Here is a 16307-nt window from a genome sequence, read left to right as displayed (position 1 = left end):
GTTGGGCAGCATTGCTTAGCACGCTGGGTGCAGGCATGGGGAGGGCCAACAAGGGGATTCAGCTAGGACCTTGGTTCTCTCTTCTTGATTTCGGAACCCCTTTACATGTTTAAGTGATCGCTCCAGAGAACTTTTGTTTATGTAGGATGTATTAATAATTATTCGATTAGAAATTAATACTGGGAAATTTAGGGGTGCCTAGGTGGCTCAGTTACGCATCTGACCCTTGATTTCAGCTCAGGTCAGGATCTCAGGGTCATGAGATTGAGCCCCCTGTCAGGCTCCTCACTAGACATGGAACCTGCTTGAGATTCATTCTTTCTGTCTGCCCTCCCCCAACCCCCTTATTTGTGCATGTGTGCACTTTCTCTCAAAAAAATTAATAAAGAATTAAAAAATTAAAACTGGGAAATTTAAAAGTACTTAGACTGCTTGTTGACTTCTATTTCATACCGTAATAAACCCGTGTGTTAACATAATGCTTTTATGAAAACTATTTCCAAAACAAAATAGTAAGAAGAATGATGTTTTACACTTCTGCAAATCTTTTTAATCCCTGGTATCTTAGAAGACAGGTGGATTCTCCTGTTTTTCCCTTCAGCCTGTTGTGATACGTTGTTTTTGTTCAAGTTTATGAGGAAACTTCATCTTCACACAGCTAGGTAGTTGGAAAAGGTAGTATTTTATAGCCTTTTCAGATAATTGTGGGTATTCTTCTTTGAGACTGTACTAAAACTACACAGATGGTAAATTTCTTAAAGACGAGAGTATGGATTCTGACCGATAACAGTGACTTTTTTTTTCCCCCCAAGATTTTATTTTTAAGTAATCTCTACACTCAAAATGGGGCTCGAACTTAAAACCCCCGATCAAGAGTCCTGTTCTCCAGTGGCTGAACCAGCCAGGTGCCCCATCAGTGAGCTTTTTGTATATTACAGTTATTGATCTATTATGTTCCAGATCTGTTCTGATCTGTTCTTATAAATCTTTTGCTTTTGCATAATTTTGGAACTTGTTGCCTTTGTACTGTCATAGTTTGCTGAGTTACATAGATTTTCTACATGGTGATATGTTTCATTAGATGATATAAAAAATGTCGTAAATATCATCACTGTTCATCGAAAAGCTTTTAAGTATTGGGAAGCCATCAAGTTCATAGTGATGGCTGCAAGTTTGCCACCATTCTGATTTGTGCCTGAAAGATGGAATTTTATCATAGGCAACAAATAGTATCGTCCTTTTGGTAACAGGCTTTGTTCAGTTTTGAGAAAACATCTGCCAAACAGGAGACAACTTTCCTTCTTTATTATGTAGCAGAACTGCTTTATGTATTTGATTTCATCATACCACTATTAGACAATGAACTCTGAGACATAAATAAAGATCAATACTTACCTTTATTTGTGCTGAGGTTCCAGTGGTTTTCCTCACCGTTGCTTTTGTACCATCAGTGCAAGTATGATCACAGTGAAAATGGGGGCACAAAACCTCTTAGTAGTATTATGGTAATATGTCTGACCTTGCACAACCTCTGAAAAGTTCGTAAGGCCCCCAGAGGTCCATGAACTACATTTTGAGAATTGATGGTCTGGGCTAAGATTTTTCTTAGGTGTGTTCCGTGGAATTGGGGCGTGATAGTAAAAGATGCTACCACAGACTGGACCACAGACTCTGGCCTGGAGAGTCCTTTACTTTCTTCTTACATAACCGCTCTTTCTAAGAGGGTACCAATATGTGCTTGTCAGCTTATTTATATGAAATATGACAGCTAGGGGCATCTGGGTGGCTCAGTCTGTTAAGTGTCTGCCTTTGGCTCAGGTCATGATTCCAGGGTCCTGCTCAGTGGGAGTCTGCTTCTCCCTCTCTCTCTGCCTCTCCCCTCACTTGTGCACTTGCTCTCAAATAAATAAAAAAAATAAACTTTAAAAAATATGACAGCTACACGCTATGTAGTCAAAAGAAACAGTTGAGGCTGGGATAAGATTTTGGGAGTGAAGAACTGTAGCTTTCAATACAGATCAGTTCAAAGGATTTAAGGACCAGAGTTCTAGTTGTGCATTTACTCATGAGGTTTAGTTGTGAGAATGTCCCCTGCCCTTTCTAAGGTCTCTCACGCCTAAACTGGGATTGATATTATTTGCTTCCAACTTTCTCAGGTAGTTTTGATGTTGGGATGATGCCGTCAGTTCCTTATTCCAGGCAGTTCCTTCAACTTTACATCTATAAAGCTGTGCTTCATGTGTGGTAGATGAGTCCGTAAATGTTCATTGAGTTGATGGACTAAAACAAAACTGTTTATCATGGGGATTTTAAACATATACAGAAGGAGAATTATATAATGAACCTCCATCTGTCCTTAACACTTGTAACTCCAAAAAATAAGAACATGTCCTTGTATAAACAAGATGTGATCATACCCAATAAAATTATAGATAGATCCTTATTACTATTAAATACTCCTCTCATGTTCCAATGTCCTCAACTGAAATAAAATATATACATATGTTTTTACAGTTGGTTTGTTCAGATCTGATCCACACAATCCACTCATTCCATTTGTTTACAATGACTTTTGGTTTCTTTTAATCAAGAACATTTTCATTCGCCCTCCCCCCTTTTTTATGCCATTAACTTGTTGGAGAAACTGGCAGTTTGGTAAATGTCCCAGGGTTTAATTGCTTCCCGGCGATGGCGTTTAGCCTTTTCCCCTATTGCCTACATTTCTAATAAGCTAGAGATGAGACCTACCATCAACAGGTGATTGGATGAAGAAGATGTGGGGCGCGCACACACACATACATACAATGGAATATTAGCCATCAAAAAGAATGAAATCTTGCCATTTGCAAGAAGTGGATGGAACTCTAGAGGATATTATGCTAAGCTAAATAGCCAGAGAAAGACAAATACCATACTGTTGCACTTGTGGAATTTAAGAAACAAAACAGATCAACGTAGGGGAAGGGAAGGAAGAATAAAAAACAGAGAGGAAGGCAAACCGTAAGAGACTCTTAGCTATAGGGAACAAACAGGGTTGCTGGAGGGGAGGTGAGTGCGGGGAAGGAGTACTTGGGTGATGGGCATTAAGGAGGGCACTTGATGTGATGAGCACTGGGTGTTATATGCAACCCAGAAATAACTAAATTCTACTCCTGAACCTAATTATACACTATATGTTAACTAAGTAGAATTAAAAAAAAAAGAAATGAGACTTAAATGTGTGATTAGATTGACATGCAGCTTTTTGTCAAGAATACTTTGTAGATGTGCTGTGTACTTCCTACTTGTATCACATAGGAGAAACACGATGTTTTCCTGATGCCACGCTTGACTGGTGCTTTCAAGTGTGGCAGCCTGAGCTGTCCATTGTTCACCATCAACTTTTCTTGTCATGATCTTAGCATACATGATTATTGCCAGAGTAAATGAGTTTGGGAACTGTGAGGTGCTAAAACGTGTGTGGAGGTATTATTGAGGTACTATTATAATTACTAATAAAATAGGGCAGTAGCTTTATTTGAGCTAAATTATTAGTGGGATAATATCCAAGAGGCATGGCTGTAGATGGTAACAGCATCCAAATTAGGGACTGTAGGCTTAACGGTGAGAATAATATATGTAGTATGGAATTAATATTTTTTTCTCCTACAGATTTAGAGCTTGTCTCGTAACATTGAATCCTATAAAACAAATTAAACGATTTTGTTAATACTTTCAAACCATTTTATGTCTAGATTAAGAATTAATATGATTTTAAGAGTCACTTAATACAAATACAATTAATTGATACAAAAAGATTCCAAGTGACAAAAAGAATTTGGACACACCCTTGGAGCTCTCTGGGAAATGGGAGTTAAGATGTCAGACAACAAATGTTGTTCAGTTGTTTCTGTGGCGAGAAAATAAAGCATTCTATTTTATGTGGTTCATAATGAATTCGTTTGTAGAAATTATCGTTGAAACCAAACATTGGGAAATCAAAACAAAATGAACATTTGGTAAATATAGTTGGTTTCTTCCCTTTGCTGTTGGATGTCTGTTAAAATGATGCTGTAAGAAAAATCCTTCATATTTGGAGCAGGGTAGAGGACAGGTGCCATGTTCAAGAAATCAGTATAATCTCTACAGAATCAAAGTTGACCATGCTCTTGAAAAACGGAAGCGTTTTTAGGTTGACTGTGGCACATGAAATTTTACCCAGGAACATACTAATGTACTTTTTTCTTCAATAGGAAAATAAAAAGTATTTCAAGCGTAGTGAACTTGCAAAAAAGGAAGAGGAAGCATATTTTGAAAGATGTGGCTACAAGGTAAGACTGCCTGCTTTTTTGTTATTGTATATTTCTGAGTTTAAATTTTTACAGCTGTTGTTAAAGTAACAAAATTATTGATCTCTGTTCACTTTATCAATGTTATACATTAGCCTATAAATGAGAAGCCATCTGGAGAGGTATGAGCTTTTTTCTTTTCTTTTTTTTTTTTTTTTTAAATCTTGAATTCAGGAAAATACATGCATGACTTTTGGCTTGGAATGGTTTGGCTTTTTGTGGACAGCATGAAGTGGCTTGAGATCAAAGCTTGAATTGTTGTTTTTTCTTTTAATTCCTGGATCTGATACTGCCTCGTCTTCATCTCCGCCACCACTCCTCTCCCCACCTCTCCCAATAAAAGTCTATTTTAAAGGGTTTCAAAATATTTTATTCATTCAACCACAGTGGCATTACCAGTGGTATTTTCCCCACTTCCACTTGAATATTTTAAGCCATTGTTTTTATGTTTGCATTGTTAATAATTCCTTTTGGCCCTCAGTACCTCTGCCTGAGATAGAATGCCATACAACATTTATATGCTTTTTTGTAATAAGGTATCACATTTCAAACACAGCTTGTCTATTGTATAGAAAAATGTATAGAAATATTTGGTAGAAAGAAATGAGTTGTTTGGAAGACCTGGATATTTTTGAAGCATGACTAAAAGTATCCTTAAGTTTACCCTGTTATTATCCTATTCAGCTGCTATTCTAGTTGAATAATATTTTAGGGTTTTTATTGGGAGGGGTTAAATGTTATGAGGTGAAGTTTTGCTTATTTTAAAAGAAGACTATCTAGTTTGATAATTTTTTGAACAAACTTTAGAGGTTCTGTTGAAGTATTTTTGCAGATCATAAATTTGACATCAACGTTTTGCTTGTGAAACGTGTGTATAATACAGTATTCTTGTGCATGTCATGGGGAAAGTTCTAGAAATTTATCAGCATAGCATTTTAGAAGGAAGCATGAGGAATGCAAATGGTATGTATATGCATTTGGTTTGGTTTTGTAGTGTTGGCAGAGGGCAAGTGTTAAAAATGTATTTTTATGTTTCTGATCGATTTCTAAAATATGAAAGTTTGCATTTGTATTTTGATATTTTCCATAAATATATTGGTTTCATTTGCTTCCATTTTGGGAAGTTAAAACACAACTTATGTAAATAGCCATTGAATAGATACTCAGAAGAATTCTCATCTTTTGCTTGCCCATCATTGTCTCACTGACACTTGATCTGGAGTGCGAATCATTGACCATAGGTTCAGTCTGCTGACTTGTTGCTTTCCCAAATCCCTAAATTTGAACGTTTCCAACTTTTTGGTAAGGTAGGAAACTAATTTAAAATGGGCAGTTTTGTGTTGTTTTGATTGCTTCAGTGATAGGTCAGTACTTTCTTGTTTGTATAGAGAGAAGCACTGAGGCAAAGTAACTGAAGATACTGCTCCTAACATTGAGTCCTGTTGACAAAATGTCTTCGATTTTTTCCTACAAGTGACGAACTGGCATTCTATAATTAAAAATGCTTTTCGTCCTGAGATTTTGGGAGAAATACCTGTTTTTATGCTTAAAAAAAAGCACAGGGTTTTCGCTCTAAAACATGTTTAATATTCCCTTCTTGGTAGTAATGTAAATACAGCATGTATTACCTTTATTCCTTTATGAAAACTAGTTACCATGTAGAGGCTTGATACCGATTTGGTTTGTGAAAATACAGAAGTTTAGCTTTTTACTTCAACTTTCTGTCAGCACTAATTAACATAACCTTTAGCCATTAACTACAGAATCAGAAATGATGTAATTTTAACCATAGGGCCTTTCTTAATTGAATGTTTTTCCTTAATGTTGACCTTTTATGGTTTTTGTTTTGTTTTGTTTTTAATCTTTGGCATTTTATTTTATTTTTTTTAAAGATTATTTATTTATTTATTAGACAGAGAGACAGCCAGTGAGAGAGGGAACACAAGCAGGGGGAGTGGGAGAGGAAGAAGCAGGCTCATAGCGGAGGAGCTTGACGTGGGGCTCGATCCCATAACGCCAGGATCACGCCCTGAGCTGAAGGCAGACGCCCAACCGCTGTGCCACCCAGGCGCCCCTAATCTTCTTTGGCATTTTAGATTAGTCTCAGGATCAGATGGGAAACCATGTTTCAGTATGTTTTTACAGACCACACCATGGGGCTTATAAATCGCTGAACTTAATTTTCCTAAACTGTGAGCTGGGCGGCAGACTCAAGAAAACAACATGAGATTTTTTCCCCCTGCAGGTCTGCATGTGCAAGAACGTCCACTCTGTGTGGGATGAGTGGAAGGCGCCATGGCTGTTGTTGATGCTGTGGTGCTGTATTTCCCTGGGTTCATAACTCATTTTGGGGGCAAATTCTCTGTAGCTTTGGGAGTGTTTCTCCATGTCCAGCAGTGATCTCGGTGCACTTGGAATCCTACCTTTCTTTCTTTTTTTTTTTTTTTTTTAAAATTTTATTTATTTATTTGACAGAGATAGAGACAGCCAGTGAGAGAGGGAACACAAGCAGGGGGAGTGGGAGAGGAAGAAGCAGGCTCATAGCAGAGGAGCCTGATGTGGGGCTTGATCCCATAACGCCGGGATCACGCCCTGAGCCGAAGGCAGACGCTTAACCGCTGTGCCACCCAGGCGCCCCTGGAATCCTACCTTTCAAAAAGGAGGGTAGGAAAAAGCAGGAGCTTGAGGCTTCACAGTTTTCTTAGAAATTCTTTTTTTGGGTCTTCATTTAAAACCCAGAGCAAGGATCAGATAACCCTGTAGGATGAGTTTCTCAAAGAAGAGAAGCAAGTTGATTATTTTTAAGAAAAATAAAATTCTTTGGAGTCTAGGGAGAAAGGCATCTAAATTTCAGCCCTTTTAAAAGTTTTTTGATTTTGGAAACCATTATATTTCTGTCACTTTTCAGTAGCAAGAATGCTGTCTTCTGTGTGCATGTTTGCTACTTGTGTCCCTAAAATGGAGGAGTCTGAGTTTTCAAAAGCATGTACATTTTAGGAGGTTTTCCTTGGAACATCTAGAAGAACCTTCAGTATTTAAAACATGTTTAATTTCCATGACCAGTTAATGCATAGAATGGTAAATATTAGCTGTATTATATTTTAAAAGCTGAATTTTATTTGTTTTGGCTATTAATACAGATACAGCCAAAAGAGGAGGACCAGAAACCATTAACTTCTTCAAATCCAGTGCTAGAACTTGAATTGGCAGAGGAAAAGTTACCTATGACTCTTTCTAGGCAAGAGGTAAGTCTGTGTATGAGTGTTTCATGAAAACAAAGAAAAACTCTCCAGGGCAGTTGCATTTATCTCCAGTTCTTTCCAGTAAGCTCCATGTCATTATTGCCTATATAACATGTCTGGCTGAACTAAATAATGTGCAGCTAGCCAGTTTTCTTCTTGAGGTTCTAAATTAATCTCTGCTTTTTTTTTTTTTTTTAAGATTTTATTTATTTAATTGAGAGAGATTGCACGTGCTTGAGCACGGGGGAGGGGCAGAGGGAAAGGGAGAGGGAAGAAGCAGACTCAGATCATGACCTGAGCCAAAGGCAGATGCTTAACCGGCTGAGCCACCCAGGCGCCCCAGTCTCTGCTTTTCTTGATAATCTTAAACTTTAAAATAATATATTTTTCTAAACTTTTAAAAACTAAACACATTGTTCTAAATATGTATATTTTAAGTAATTATACATAAATTATTTGTCTTAATTATTTTAAATATCCGTTTTGTAATTTAATACATCTTTCTAGGCCAAAACACAGATCTATATAATTTTTTATGATTATATAATTTCCCATATTTTAAAAACTTATTATTTTAAAAACCAAATAGTAATGGTTATTTAGATTGCTTCAGCATTTCCTTATTATAAATCCTACTAAGATAAACATCTTTATACAGATGTCATTGCATACATTCTAACGTATGATTGTTTCCTTTCGAAAGTTTGCGAGAAGCATGATTTCTGGAGTCTGTTGACTAAAGACTGTACATTTGTACAACTTGGGGTATATATCACCACAGGGCTCTGTAGACATGTTGTCTCAGTTTGTACACTTAACTACGGTGCTCGTCTCTACTCTGGTCAGTATCAACTGCTTTTCTGAAAAAACCAGAAACAAAAATTTCAAGACAATCCTGTGACACGAAGAATACAAACTATACAGAGGGGTACCAAACAAAAATGAACTTGGGAGAGGAGGAAAGGACGGCTGACTCTAAATGCTGTCATGGGAAAGTTAGATGAAGGAATTTGGAATATCTCGCATGAGGAGAAGAATATTAGAGGCCTTAAAAAAAAAATCCATTGACAGCAACTGTAATTTTGAAAAACAATTTCATATTCCCTGTGGTTTCATAAAGTAGAACTAAGATAAATGGGTAGAATTTTGAGGGAGGGAGGTTTTAGTTGATTGTGAGAAGTCAAACCTATCTGTCCAAAACTGGGATGGGCTGTTGCATAAAGGGGTGTGGGCCTTGTCACTTGCGTACCTGGTAGAGGTGTGTTTGAGGTCATGTCTGCATTGATGGGAGATAGCACTGGATGGCCTTTTAAGCTGCTTTTGAGTACCAAGCTTCAGTTATCTCACTGGGAGTTCGACCAGTGGTTTCTGTGCTATTATTTATGTTTCCAGATAAAGTTCTTGGTACTAAAAAACATTTTGGATCAACCTTTATTTTTCTCAGTTATTTTTTTCTTGTTATGAAATGGAATGTATATACAAATAGTGTACAAATCATGCATGTGCAATATAGTGGAGGATTATAAAACAGACACCCATGTAATCATCACCCAAGTCAAGACACTGTATTATCAGCTCCTCAAAAGCCTGACCTGTGCCCTGCCCTGATCATTACTCACTTCTCTTCTGGGGGATGAGTGGTTTTAATGTAGTCTCGGAATGCTGACTCGAGGCTCTGGTCCATGAGTTATCAGCTGACTCTGGACTTCATTTTCCTTCTGTATGTAAAAGTTCCCACTCCCATCGTAATGTTTTTCTTAGGTAGTCTGGTATACAGATGGAGCCTTTGCTCAAACAGTCAGCCAGAGGACCTTAAACATGGTAGGGTTTTTTAAGGTGTGACAGTAACTTGTTATATCCATTCATGGAAAATTAAAGAAAAAACAAACACAACTGACTTTTTCTATCTGCATTTCAAAATAAGTATTTGGTCACCTAAAGGAGGGTTTACTATTACTAAAAACATTGGAATTGCTATTATTGTTATTGCTTTTTTTTTTCTTTTTTAAGATTTTATTTGTCAGAGAGACAGAGCACAAGCAGGAGGAGAGGCAGGCAGGGGGAGAAGCAGGCTCTCCACTGAGCGAGGAGCCCGACGTGGGGCTCGATCCCAGGGCCCTGGGATCATGACCTGAGCTGAAGGCAGCCACTGCACTGACTGAGCCACCCAGGTGTCCCTATTGTTCTTACTTCTTACAGGTCATCAGAAGATTGAGAGAAAGAGGAGAACCAATCAGACTATTTGGAGAAACTGATTATGATGCTTTTCAACGTTTAAGAAAAATAGAGATCCTCACACCGGAAGTAAACAAGGTAAGAAGTCAGAACAAAACTTGAGAAAGATGACTCTACCACATAAATAAGAATAGTATGGAGTTTGAGTAATTGCATTATTATAGGCAAAGATGGAAGAGTAAAGTTGCCAGATTACTGCTGCTGAATGTAAGTTTTCTTTAATTTTTTTAAAAAGCACCTGTCTTAAGCATATGTAGTTCAGTGCATTTTGACAAATCCACTCCGAGCACATAACCACCACCCTTAGGAAGGTACAGAATGTTTTCCTCACACAAGAAAGTGCCCTAGTGCCCCTCCTTAGCCAGTCCTCTTCCTTCTCCTCAGTGCCTGTGCAAACAGCTTTGAAAATTCTATCAGTATAGATTAATGTTGCTTGTTCTGCATTTCATATAGATGGAGTCATGAGAGTATGCCTGGCTTCTTATGCTGAGCATATTTTTAAAAAAATTATTGTTTCTACAGAAATCAGTAGTTTGTTCCTTTTCATTGCTGATGATAGTTGTCGGGATGTACCATCATTTGTTTGCAGCTTCGGGCTGTTACGAATAACACTGCTAGGAACATTGTTAAACAGGTCTGTTTGGACCTGTGTTAACTTCTCTTCGGTAAATATGTTCTATCTCTCGGTAAATACCTGAAGTAGAATTGCTGAATAATAAAAGTAAATGTGTGCTTTAGTTCTTAAGAAATGCCAAATATTTCTAAATGTCATCAATATTTGTTATTTTAAGTCTTTTAAATGGTAACCATTCTCTTGATGTGTGGTAATATTTCCTTGCAGTTCTATTTATAGCCTCCTGTTAACTAAGGGTAATGAGTGTCTTTTCGTAGACTTATTGCCCATATATTTCTCTGGGCAGCATGTGTTAAAGTCTTTTGTTCATGTTTTAATTGGGTTGTTTGCCCTTTTATTTTTGAATTGTAGGAGTTCTTTGTGTATTCTGAATACAAGTCCTTTGCAGATGTACAGATACATGGTTTGTGACTATTTTCTGCTAGTCTTTGGCTTACCTGTTCTTTTCATGGTGTCTTTTGATGGGCAGAAATTTTAAATTTCGATGAAGTCCACTGTTTTCTTTTATGGTTACCGCTTCTGGTATTTTTCTTAAGAAATATTTGCCTATCCCAAGGTTTTGAAGAGATACTTTATTTTCTCTAAAAGCTTAACAGTTACAGCTTTGATCTTGTTTTATAGCTCAGCAGATGGTCTGTCTTGCTGAATATTCCATAGGCTCCTGGAAAGAATGTCTTTTATACGTTGGGTAAATGTCAGTTACAGTAGTGTTGTTCAGATCTTCTGTGGTCTTAATAACTTACCTTTTTGCTCTGTCAATTACTGAGAGACAGGTGTGGTGATCTATGGCTACGTAACAAACCACCCCAAAACTGAGGAGCTTCAAACAGTTATTATAAAATCTTTTTCAGTCCTTTATGTCTGTAACAAACTACTCTGAAACTTAGTAACTTTTTTTTTTTAAGATTTTATTTATTTATTTGACAGAGATAGAGACCGCCAGCGAGAGAGGGAACACAAGCAGGGGGAGTGGGAGAGGAAGAAGCAGGCTCCCAGCGGAGGAGCCTGATGTGGGGCTCGATCCCATAACGCCGGGATCACGCCCTGAGCTGAAGGCAGACGCTTAATGACTGCGCCACCCAGGCGCCTCTGAAACTTAGTAACTTAAGATAATTTATTATTATCTCTTATGGTTCTGTGGTTTAATTGGGGGTGAACTGGACAGTTTTTTTGCTTGGAGTCTCGCATGTGATTGCAGTCAGATGTCGACTGTCGCCAAGGTCATCCAAAGGCTCCCTTGGACTGGCCTTCCAACTGCGTAATACCTTAGAGGTCCAGCTGTGTGATAGTGTATGTCAGAATTTCCTTCTTTTTTAAGGCTTAATGATACTGTTTTGTATGGATGGATCCCGTTTTGTTTATCCATTCAGCTTCAGTGGACGTTTGAGTTGTTGCTACCTTTCAGCTGTTGTGAGTAATGCTGCTTTGAACATAGGTTTACAAATACCTGTTTGAGTCCCTGCTTTCACTTCTTTTATGTACACGACAGGTGTAGACTTGGTGGATCCCACAGTCATTCTGTTGAACTTCTTTCTTTTAAGCATAAATGAGTAAAATGTTCTTCCGCTGTAATGTTTACAGCAATTTTTTGAAAAATTTTCAGTCCTGTTTAAAACCTTACATTGTTAGTTAGTGGTTTTTGTAATGCTTCATATTTACCAACTTTTATTTCTTTTCTATATCCTGAGTTCCTTTCTTTATCGGAAGATGGTATTAAAATACTAATGTGAACTACTGAATTAGTATGTGATTTAATTTTTCTAGTCCTGTTTCATTCCTTGAAAAATTGTCACTATTAATACTAATTTATTACAACCTGTTGTATTTTAATCTTGCTCAAGCTTGTCCCAGATACTAAAGGGTTCATTTGTAAGTTTTTTAAAGATTGAGGTATAATTGACGTTATTACGTTATATTAGTTACAGATGTACAACTTAGTGATTTGAGATTTATGTTGTGAAATGATTCCCCACCATAAGTGTGGTTAATACCTGTCACCATACATAGTTACAAATTTTTTTTTTCTTGTGGCGAGGACTTTTAAGATCTACTCCTACCCGTTTTTAAGTAGGCAGTACAGTATTAACTGTGGTCACCATGCTGTGCATTATATCCCGGTGACTTATTTTATTATTGGAGCAGACTGTTTGAAGGTGATAACGGAAGTGTGAATGCATTCTAAAGCTCTCCATATTTACTCCTCCCGACCACATCTTATGTTTTTGATGTCACATTTTATGTGTTTTTCTTTAATGATTGTAGTTATAGGTATTTTTACTACTTTTGCCTTCATAAGTGATTAGTCTACCACCTTTTCTATATATTTACCTATTCCAGTGAAGTTTATATTTTCATATGTTCTTACTAATTAGCCGCCTTTTCAGCTTAAAGAAGGCCCCTTAACATTGCTTGTAAGGCTGGTTTAGTGGCCATGAACTCATTTAGTTTGCTTGTCTGGGAGACTTTTTATCTCCAATTCGGAATGATGACTTTGCGATGTAGAGTATTCTTGGTTGGAAGTTCTTTCTTGCAGCACTTTGAATGTAGTATGCCTTACCCGCTTTTGTCCTGCAACATTTCTGCTGAAAAATCTGCTGATAGTCTTATGTGCACAACAAATGGTTTTCCTTTTGCTACTTTTAATATTCTCTCCGTGTCTTTACTTTTTGATATTTTAATTAGAATGTGTCTTGGTGGGAGTACGTGTAAATTTTTGAAGTGATCGCCATCCATTTTCCACAGCAGCTGCACCATTTTACGTTAACAGCAATGAAAGGTTCCATTTCTCCACATCCTAGCCAGCACTTACTACTTACTATTATTTTTGATCATAGCCATCCTGATGGATTTGAAGTGGTACCTTATTGTGTGTGTGGTTTTTTTGTTTTTTAAGATTTTTATTTATTTGAACGAGAGAGAGCACAAGCAGTGGGAAAGGGGAGAGGGAGAAGCAGACTCCCCGCTGATCAGGGAGCTGGATGCGGGCTCCATCTCTGGATGCCAGGATCATGACCTGAGTCGAAGGCAGATGCTTAAAGGACTGAGCCACCCAGGCGTCCCCTTATCTGTGGTTTTAGATTTGCATTTTCCTAATGACTAGTGATGTTAAGCGTCTTTGTGTTTGCCTACTGGCCTTTTATGTGTGGTCATCTATTCAAGACCGTTGCCCATTTTTAGTGTTTGTTGTTGTTGTTGTTATTGTTATATTGTAGCAATTCTTTATATATTGTGGATATCAGTCTTTATCAGATTAGTGACTTGTAAATATTTCTCCCATTCCACTGGTTATCTTTTCACTCTGTTGATAGTATCTTTGCAGAAAAGTTTTTAATTTTGATGAAGTCCAGCATGTACCTATTTTGTTCTTTTGTTTTTTTGGGTTTTTTTGCCTGTGCCTTCGGTGTTGTATCCAAGAAGTGATTGCCACATCCAATATCATGAAGCTTTTCCCATGTGTTGTCTTCTGGGAGTTCTATAGTTTTAGCTCTTAAATGTACATCTTCGATCCAATTTGAGTTTTTGTATGTGGTGTAAGGTATGGGTCCAGCTTTAAAGCTGCTTCTGTTTTTATCAAATGGTCACAAACTGGGTGTGAATATAATGTGGACTTTGCTGGTTTATTAGAAACCTAGTAAAAGCCTAGTATATAGATGAGACACTAGTTTCCTATTGACATTGCTGAATGTTAAGGGAATTCAGAGTAGTTGCAGTGAGGTTAGACATTTTAAGTAAACTGGGAAAATGGGTTGAGGGCTCTAGTGGAGACCTGGTCACTTGCGCATTTCATAAATTTCAGCATTTATGAATATTCTCATTTGGATTTGTCACCCATATGTTTTATTTTTCTGACCAGAGTAGCTTTCGTGCATACATTCTTTTAAATTTAAATATGTTCATTATAGTTAACTTTGGACAATGATGATAGCCGTGTAATAAATTGAAATCCTACTTGAGTCTCTAGTTTTACTAAGTTCTTAACTCCTGTGGAGGAAAAAAATGAATTGTACTTGTAGTGAAAAATCAAAAGGGAAACATCAGTGAAATTTCATAGTAGGTGTATTTTTTCACCTTTCTCAGGGCTTGAGAAATGATCTGAAAGCAGCTTTGGATAAGATCGACCAACAGTACCTCAATGAGCTTGTGGGTGGTCAGGAACCTGGAGAGGAAGACACACAGAATGATTTGAAAGTTCACGAAGAAAACACCACAATTGAAGAGTTAGAGGTAATCTCTGCACCCACCTGATCTCATTACCCTGTCACGTCTTTTATTCCCTGGGGCAGATGCTTGAGTTCATCAGAAGGTTCAGTTCAGAGCACACTACCATGGTCTGTGGTCATTACAAACCCTCCCCCCTTTTCTTATTTCATGCTTTTATTTATTCACTCCCTCTTTCCTCATTCTCCACTCACATTACCCTACTTCCTGCCTTCAGAAGTAGTCATTTTGCTATATTGATGTGCACCCTCTTATTTGGTGGTGGTCTTGGAAAACCAGTAATAATTTTGTATGCTTGAGTTTTTAATATACGTAAATGATACTATACTGTAAAATTTTTTTTACGTTTCTTTTTTCCACTTGGAGCTGTATTTAAGATCCATCCTTGATGCTTTATGTATATCTGAACCTTTGATTTTAACTGCTGCATAGCATTTCATATTTTGTGGCATTCACTGTCTTTTACTTTTTGTTCCCCCATAATGAGAGCTGCGTTGCTCCCAGCTCCCTGTTACCACAAACAGCTTTGTGATGTGTAGTCTTGTACATAACCCCTGTGGACTCAGAAGCAGGATGGCTGGATTTATATATGTGTAACTTGTCCAAGTGCTGGCATGTTGCTCTCTGGAATGGCTGTACCAGTCTACACCCCCATCAGAAGTGTGTGTGTGCCTTTTATTCCCACAGCCCTGCCAACACTTGGCAGTATCTTGCTTTTTAATTTCCGCCAGCGTGCGGAATGTGGAGTGATATATATGTAATCCTAATTAAAAAGCCGTGTTGTACTATCTAAATGTCTAGCTCAAGCAGAAATCATGGCTTAGTTAAAAGCATCTACTGTTTAATAAACATAAACTGTTATTTTTCTGTTTCTTTTCATTCCTGGCTGCACTCTTCGTGAGATCATAGTTGTTTTAATTGTGCCCCTCCCCCCATTCCCCCAGCACTTATCTGTGGACCCTAAATTTGACAGAAATATGTGAGCAACCATTTCTGGGCTTTCTTTTTTATTAAATAGCTTTATTGAGATACTTTACAGCTTACCCATTTAAAATGTACAGTTCACTGGTTTTTAGTATATTCACAGGTTGATGCAACCATCATCACGACCTAATTCTAGAACATTTCTGTTCCCTTAAAAAGAAATCTATCCATTCGTCAGTTTCCTAAGCCCCTTTTTTTTGTCTTTTGATTCATAAAAGATACCTTGCTTTTTAATTGCAGTGACAAATCTGTGTTTTCTCGTTTTTTAACTTACCTAGAAATTCCTTTGGGCTTTTTAAAAAGAGAAATTAGTATATGTAATAAAGATCCATAGTCAGACTGGTGTTGAGAATGTCTGTTCAGCTGTTGCTCTTTACTAATGAATGGAAGCATTATGTTTTCACAGGCATTGGGAGAGTCTTTAGGAAAAGGCGATGATCATAAGGACATGGACATCATTACCAAGTTCCTTAAGGTATGTGCTTTTAGGCTAGGAAAGGAGGACATTTGGGTTGGTTAGAAACTGTTGTTTAATTTTTGGATGATTTAAGCGTTAAGGACTGGAAAGGGAATCCCTCAGTAAACATGTTTTGCATGTACACGGTTTATGATATGCTGTGCACTGGATTATAGAGGTTATTAAAGGAGATGTATATTTACTTCATT

General features: G+C 37.4%; 1 protein-coding gene across 9 annotated transcripts in view; it reads left to right on the top strand.

The window, feature by feature from the left end:
* Window positions 1-16307, top strand: part of PRPF18 (pre-mRNA processing factor 18) — a 119868-nt gene that overhangs the window by 61564 nt on the left and 41997 nt on the right. For 5 of the 9 annotated variants that reach the window (XR_015722440.1, XR_015722439.1, XR_015722438.1 and 2 more), the window contains 6 exons: window positions 4233-4310; window positions 4424-4450; window positions 7469-7573; window positions 9770-9883; window positions 14517-14663; window positions 16048-16116. Coding sequence is in view for 1 of the 9 variants with exons in the window: in XM_087857690.1 (XP_087713816.1) it covers window positions 4233-4310; window positions 4424-4450; window positions 7469-7573; window positions 9770-9883; window positions 14517-14663; window positions 16048-16116 (540 nt within the window). In the remaining 8 variants the exon portion in view is untranslated. The remainder of the gene's footprint in view (window positions 1-4232; window positions 4311-4423; window positions 4451-7468; window positions 7574-9769; window positions 9884-14516; window positions 14664-16047; window positions 16117-16307) is intronic. The other 4 variants (XR_015722446.1, XR_015722445.1, XR_015722442.1 and 1 more) reach the window with 1 other exon arrangement.

Source organism: Ursus americanus, chromosome 31 (genome assembly GCF_024610735.1).
Source record: "Ursus americanus isolate L20-20 chromosome 31, mUrsAme1.1.p, whole genome shotgun sequence".
NCBI classification, from domain to species: Eukaryota; Metazoa; Chordata; class Mammalia; order Carnivora; family Ursidae; genus Ursus; species Ursus americanus.
This window is presented reverse-complemented; position numbering and strand designations above follow the sequence as displayed.